Source organism: Bubalus kerabau, chromosome 1 (assembly GCF_029407905.1).
Source record: "Bubalus kerabau isolate K-KA32 ecotype Philippines breed swamp buffalo chromosome 1, PCC_UOA_SB_1v2, whole genome shotgun sequence".
Lineage (NCBI taxonomy): Eukaryota > Metazoa > Chordata > Mammalia > Artiodactyla > Bovidae > Bubalus > Bubalus kerabau.
In genome coordinates, this window is record NC_073624.1 from 62,368,214 (window position 1) to 62,376,180 (window position 7,967).

General features: G+C 33.6%; 1 protein-coding gene across 1 annotated transcript; it reads left to right on the forward strand.

Moving 5' to 3' along the window:
- The first annotated feature begins 6,590 nt into the window (after positions 1–6,590).
- LOC129641503 (olfactory receptor 9K2-like) lies at positions 6,591–7,532 on the forward strand. Its single transcript, XM_055566208.1, has one exon. It carries the CDS (start codon positions 6,591–6,593, stop codon positions 7,530–7,532), a length of 942 nt encoding a protein of 313 aa, XP_055422183.1.
- The last annotated feature ends 435 nt before the right edge of the window (positions 7,533–7,967 follow it).

Here is a 7,967-nt window from a genome sequence, read left to right on the forward strand (position 1 = left end):
GGTCTTGATCCCTGTCTCCTGTACAATGTCACGAACCTCCATCCATAGTTCATCAGGCACTCTGTCTATCAGATCTAGTCCCTTAATTCTATTTCTCACTTCCACTGTATAATCATATGGGATTTGATTCAGGTCATACCTGAATGGTCTAGTGGTTTTCCCCACTTTCTTTAATTTAAGTCTGAATTTGGCAATAAAGAGTTTATGATCTGAGCCACAGTCAGCTCCTGGTCTTGTTTTTGCTGACTGGATAGAGCTTCTCCATCTTTGGCTGCAAAGAATATAATCAACCTGATTTTGTGGTTGGCCATCTGGTGATGCCCATGTGCAGACTCTTCTCTTGTGTTGTTGGAAAAGAGTGTTTGCTATGACCAGTGTGTTCTCTTGGCAAAACTCGATTAGACTTTGCCCTGCTTCATTCTGTACTCTGAGTCCAAATTTTCCTATTACTCCAGGTGCTTTTTGATTTCCTACTTTTACATTCCAGTCCCCATTCATTATAATGAAAAGGACATCTTTTTTGAGTGTTAATTCTACAAAGTCTTGTAGGTCTTCACTGAACTCTTCAACTTCAGCTTCTTCAGCATTACTGGTTGGTGAATAGACTTGGATTATCGTGATATTGAATGGTTTGAGGCCAGACTAAGTAACTAGTAAAAATTTAAAGTAATTATCTTCACCAAAAGAAACATAAGGAATTGGAAAGCATTACTGAAAAACTTATAAAAACTCTTAGTGAAATAGTCATTTTTTTTACAAGATTTACTTGGCATGTCCCAGGTGGTTCAGTGGGTAAAGAATCCACCTTCAATGCAAGAGACACAGGAGATGTGGGTTTGATCCCTGGGTTTGGAAGATCCCTTGGAGGAGGAAATGACAACTCACTCCAGTATTCTTGCCTGGAAATTGCATGGAAATAGCCTGGCAGGCTACAGTCCATGGGGTTGCAAAGAGTCGGACACAACTGAGAGAGTAGGCAAGCAAGCAACCTGGCATGTGAACAATTAGGTAGCTCATCACAGCGCTTGCAAGGTGGGTCTACGTCTACAACTTTCATAAGCTTTTTACACAATTAGTACTTTCTAATTGTAATAGTACTAAATGAATCACATCCATCAAGTAAGAATTTTGTTCTTTCCCCTTCCTGCCCTCTCATTATGAAATGTTATGAAACATACACAAGATGGGAGAGAAGAGTTCTGAGACAAAGAGAAATTAAAGCTTGGTTCTATTCTACTACTGCAGGAGTCTTCTCTTCAGCAAACTTTCTATATATATGCTGTGTTATAAATTATGAGAATGGTATTCACCTACTCTTTTGTGAATTTTACCTCATGGTATAATATACTTTGATATGTGGTATTTATCATGTGTGCACTTCCAAGCTAAAATACCCAATACACTAGCATCATATACCATTCCTTTATTTTCATCCACAGATGTACATTTACCTATAGGTAATATCATGGAACGTCTTCCAAGGCAGGTCTAAGTCTATGACTATTTTTGAACTTTTAAAATGATTACTACTTTTAACTGTAATGCTATTAAATGAATAGCATCTTGGGTCAAAGCCATTCCTATTCAAAACATAAAGCACATATACAAATAAGCTTATTTCCCAGAGCTATCTACTATTAACATTAATGTTTCTGTATATATCTATATAAACACTATTATTTACTATTTAAGGGTAAAACCTACAGCATAGTTTTTTTATCATTAGTTGTCTTTTACTTTTCTTTTCTTTCTTTCTTTTTTTTTTTGTATTAGATGTGGTTCAAACTGCATAATTTCAAGATATTTGGGGTTGCCTTTAATTACATAAATATTGATGAATGTTTATGTGCCAGAGATAGTATTTATGCTGTTTCAAAGTCTCCACTTTGTTATTTTATATTAATTCACAGTTTTGTTTTGGTCACATCAGTTTTCAGTGTTAAATATGTAAAACAGAACTATTTTTCTTTAAATTTAAGTTAATGTCATGCTTTCTGTTATCTGGAGATCTTTTTTTTGGTACCTAACATATTCAAGTAGACATTTAGAAATGTGTGCTGCTTAGAAAAGTAGACATACTTGAAGAAAGGAATGGTAATGCCCAGTAGTAGGAGAACAGTATGGAGATCCCTTAAAAACTAGGAATAAAACTGCTGTATGACCCTAGTTTTTAAAGGCATCTCCATACTGTTCTCCGTAGCGGCTGTATTAATTTACATCCCCACCAATAGTGCAAGAGGCTTCCCTTTTCTTTACACCCTTTCCAGGATTTATTATTTGCAGATTTTTTGATGACAGCCATTTTAAGTGGTGTGAGGTGATACCTCATTTTAGTTTTAGTTTGAATTTCTCTAATAATGAGCGATGTTGAGCATCTTTTTGTGTTTATTAGCCATCTCTGTGTCTTCTTTGGGGAAATGTCTGTATCAGTCTTTTGCCCAGTTTTCGATTGGGTTGCTCTTCTGGAAGTGAGCTGCATGAGCTGCTTGCGTATTTTGGAGAGTAATCCTTTGTTGGTGGTTTCATTTGCAATTATTTCCTCCCATTCTGAGGGTTGTCTTTTCATCTTGTTTATAGTTTACTTTGTTATGCAAAAGTTTGTAAGTTTAATTAGATCTCATTAGTTTATTGTTTTTATTTCCATTACTCTATGATATCTCTACAATGATAAAAATAGTACACAAGAGGTTAAAGCTATAGGTAAAATTGTTTTGAAGTTCAAAATATACAGTTTATATGAAAGTGCTTAGAAAAATGCTTGACATAATTTGAGTTTTCAATAAATTTAATAAATTATTTTGTCACAGCTGTTGTTTCAAGTTACTCCAAAAATCATTTTTAGGATAAAAAAATACACTAATTCAATGAATTAAAAACAAAAGCTTTTTTTGACTATAAGATTAATAAGATGAAATATGCAAGGCAACTTTCAGTCATATGCCTTAAAAAAAGTATATATCACAAATAATTAGGTAGTGATATTTCAAGGTGGTAGATTATATCTAGCCTGATATCAAATATTGGCAATGGGATTTTTGCAAGGGACACTCAGTCAGTTCAGTTCAGTTCAGTCGCTCAGTCGTGTCCGACTCTTTGCGACCCCATGGCAAGGTATTATAAAAATAATTCAGTTGCTGGTGAAAGGAGATCCTACTTGAAAATAAGGACATTGCATCCGGAGATGAGAAGAGTATGTGACAATAATGCATTTGTCTTTTTACATTTTAAAAAGATGCCATTTAGAAGATCAAACAAAGATACTGAGTATTGATTCAGGAGCAGAATTTTGGAAAGAAGCTCTGATAGTCAAGTGGGTAGAACTTTGCTACAGAGAAGCAAACTTTAAAGAAAAAACTTTCTAATAAGGAGTCTTGTCCAAAATAACTTAGTCCCATGAGTATTCTATAAGTGAAGAAATCACTCTGAGTGTTCCTTGTGTAGTCCTCATGGGATGGTTCTGGAGTTTGTCCTTGTTACAAAATTATAATTGACTTATTTTTCAGTTCCCTCTCAGAGGGACTTCTTCTTCCAAAATTCTGAAAAACTTTCTGCTGCAATTCTCTGAAATAGTTTCATGGGACTGGAAAAAACTTTGACTACCATGGATTCTGGCTGCTACTATTTGTGTAGCTCATCAGGGACCAGGGAGTCTAGTTGCTTGTCTTAAATTTCCATTTTGTTCCCATCTTCACTCTAAGGCCTGTGAAGCATGTCAGCATGGAGGCAAGAGATTTTCATGCAGTTTGATTTCATAGATTCATTGTCACGTATTTCAATTTTGGTAGCAAAATATCCATAATTATCTAAGAGAACTAAAAAAGAGTCCTAGTCCATCATCTTCAGTCAGTGTTCATGAAGACAGATACAACAGGTTTTCAAACAAGATTGTATTATAGAAAGAGCAAACTTTAATAATAGGTAATGGGAAATTATGGACCTATAGGCAATACCACTAATGAAGAACATGGTCATGCCATGCTTAAGAGGGTTGTTAATTTATTAGGGAGTAAACAATACTTGAGATTAATTTTGATATTGTCTTTGAGAGTTTTTATTTTTCAACTACATCTTTTTTCCTAGACTGAAATAAAAAGAATTTGCATCTCTGAAGTTTTACATGAAAAAGTTCACAAGATAGAAATATACATTCAGGTAAGAATAATTATAGAAAAAGCATGCCTATTTTAGCCACAAAATAAGGCAGCCAAGAACATTTTCTATATGATTAAAATGTATTTTTCTTGACTTTCAAAATGTGTCATGAGTGCAAGATTATCAAGATGAAAGTGAACCTTGGTAATTCATATTCCAGTGCTTGAAGGAAGATCATGGTTAAATCATACTGGTGATATGATAACTGATATTTAAAATATATTACTAATGATGTGTATTCTATGATCTTTTTATCTCTTGTTGCATTTCTTAGAATTCAAAATTATAAAAATCCTCTATTTTGTCTAATTTGATTATTTCTTGCCTATTATGAACTTTTTATAATTCTTCTATGAATAGAGGTGAATCTTTTAATAGTCCATATCCTATAATTTTGTACAAAGGTGATATATATATAATATTACTCTACTATATTATGCTAGGTTAGGTTATCCTTGAAATATTAATATATTACTTTTATTGATATAGCATCAAAAATGTAACATTTGACTTGGCCTAAGAACAAAATTTTTTCTCCTTCTCCATCTTCTACTCCTTCTTCTTCCCCTTTGCCTCCTTTTTAAACAGGAGCAAAGTGTAAGGTTTATTAATCCTGTGACTCTTTGCAGAAAGAAGTTACATGTAAAATAATTTTAGCATGTTTCAAAAGCACTTTCTTTTCTGAGTGTTTTTTTGACTGCAAACCAACACATGGTGACCTATGCTTGAAAATGTTCCATTCAGCTTTATGCCTAAAACGAGTCATTCTATTAGTTCTAGAATAAAATATAACCGTCTTCATGGATGTTAACCTGTAAACTTAATTTAATTTATTCTGTCACATCCTATTAAAACCAAATTACAATTATTTGAATGGGTTTCACACATGTAGTTTAGCAGTAGAGTGAGGCTAGTGACTGAGAATAGTATTATTTTGTTCAGCCATTTACCCATGAATTAATTTCATGCCTTTTTTTTTTTTTTTTTTTTGGCTGTGCACTGTGTGGCTTGTGGGATCTTAGTTCTCCAACCTGGGATCAAACTTGGGCCCTTGGCAGTGAAAGCATGGAGTCTTAACCACTGGACCACCAGCGAATTCCCTTTTTTTTTTTTTTTTTGAGAAAGTTATTGGGAAAAGCAACAAATGAAAGAAGCAGAGAAAGTCATGAAGGTTTCAGGATCCAGGGGATTTTTTGTGGACCATAAAAAACACAAAATAAAAGCTCTTTCTATTAAGGGAATCTTGAGATTCAAAATGAAACTCAGCATATTTTCTAAGGTTTTGATTGTTAGTATACATTTATTTTCATTTTGGTAAAAATATTTTGTGGATCATTTGCTGGCTTTTATTATTCATACCAGTCTTTGAAAGGATAAATGACAGTTGGTTTAGGTATCATCAAGAAGAAAAGATGCGTAAGATTATCCTTAATTTCTAGACAATCTAATTGACAATGAGTGCATTGTTTCATAGAAAAATAACAGAAATATTTAAAATTAACAAAAAGTGTCTTCATTGTTTAACAGGTCACCCAAATTCAAATAAGTTAATTTGGATGCTTCCAGGAAATTAATACTTTCGTTCTCAAAACTACTGAGTTCTGACCATCATATTATGAGTTCAGTAAAATTTGCTATTTAATATATTCTTTTACAGAGTTAACATTTTTGATTGGTTCTTTCTCTCATTTGGAAAAGTTTGAGATGAAGTGAATGTCTTGGCAGATTTATATAGAGAAAACCAGTATCAATAAACTTAACAGGATAAAAAATATAAAGGTATCACTCACATTTTACTTTCTTAAACAAATGAATAAAATTAGACTAGTTAAATAAATAAATTAAATAAAATAAACTTAAATTAGACTAGTTCCAGAAGTTGAAGATTGATTTTATTTTAAAAGATCTCAAAGTAAGGCAATTTAGTTCTTTAGTTATGTACTTGCAATTGTAAGAGCTCTTTTGTGCAGAAAGTTCATATTATCTTGGAATGTACTTTTTGCTTCTTTTCCTTCATTTATCTTTTATTACTGAATTGAGGCAAAGTATTACATATAAAAGTGAATATTTAATGATAAAATTTATGGAAGTGTCTTTTTCTTAGTACAAGCTTATCAGATTTTAGTATTTTGAAATCACAGATGACATCTCACAAAATATCTCATTTGATAAACTCTGTTGTGTTGAAATTAACACTAGACTTGATTTCAAAATATTTCATCTTGAGTCTAAATTCCATTTTTAACCAGCTGTGTTACCTCAGGCAACTCAAACTCTCTCTATTTCTTTTGCCATATGTGTAAGCTTAGTAGAATAATGGATATGAAAATATTATGTCAATTATAAAGTATTTTTAGAAGCAAAGTGTTATTTGTGATACTAGCTAAAGAGTAGAAACTTTGCTGACTTTCTCTTATGCCTTTAAGCAGAAGTTTGCCATGGGTGACAAGGGAGGAGACAACCATTCAGAAGTGACTGACTTCATTCTTGTAGGCATCAGGGTCCGTCCAGAGCTCCACAGTCTCCTTTTCCTACTTTTCCTGATTGTTTATTGGATGGTCCTTCTGGGGAACCTTAGCATGATTGGCATCATTGTGACTGATCCTCGGCTGAACACACCAATGTATTTCTTCCTAGGCAATCTCTCCATCATTGACCTCTCCTACTCCACTGTTATTGTACCCAAAGCCATGGTCAACATCCTGTCTCAGAAAAAGACCATATCTTTTGCAGGTTGTGTGGCTCAGCTGTTTCTTTATGCACTTTTCATGGTAACAGAGGCCTTTGTCTTAGCAGCCATGGCTTATGACCGCTTCATTGCCATCTGCAACCCACTTCTCTATACTGTCCGCATGTCAAGAAGTCTCTGTATGCAGCTGGTGGCTGGTTCTTATCTCTGTGGCTGGGTCAGTTCCATCCTTCAAATCAGTGTAACATTTTCAATGTCTTTCTGTGCCTCTCGAGTCATTGATCACTTCTACTGTGATTCAAACCCAATTGAGAAGATCTCGTGTTCCAATGTCTTTATGAATAAGATGGTGTCACTTAGTTTGGCTATTCTTATTATTTTGCCCACGATTGTTGTTATTGTAGTCTCTTACATGTATATTGTGTCCACAGTTTTAAAGATTCGCTCCAGTGAAGGAAGGAAGAAAGCCTTCTCCACTTGCAGCTCTCATCTGGGGGTTGTAAGTTTGCTTTATGGCACTGTCTCTTTTGTGTATCTCACACCACCAAGTAACCCGGAACTTCGTAAAGTGGCCTCAGTATGTTACATTTTATTCACACCTATGCTGAACCCTTTAATCTACTCTCTAAGAAATAAGGATGTTAAAGATGCCATGAGAAAAGTTGTATGGAAGAAAAAAGTTTTACTCTAAATATGCTTCCACTTTTACTTTTTCTTTCATCTTTGATTTTGTTCTCCAAATCTTCTAGATTTATGCATTTAAAGCTCAAGTTGTTTCTCAAACCAAAGCAAAACCAAAAACCTTAACAGTTTTATTCAAGAGCATTAATAATATCCTATAAAAATTCTACAAATTCACTTTTCACTATTTACTCTTCACTTTTCCACAAGGCAACATTAAATCTGAAAGTTTTGGACAGCCATGAAAATTTATTGCATTTCTACAAAGAGATATATTTTTCACTCTCCAGGCAATAATATATATGTAAATGGAGAAGAAAAAAATATTATTGTTTCTCTTCCAAGTATGCCTAAGTAAAATTTAGAAAATATCTAAGTACAAGGATTCATTTGGAAACTGTGTGACCCAACTGTTTTATATGCAAATAACTATAAATGCTAGTGT

Coding starts and splice junctions, on each gene's coding strand:
- LOC129641503 (XM_055566208.1), top strand. CDS start 6,591: ATGGGTGACAAGGGAGGAGACAACCATTCAGAAGTGACTGACTTCATT.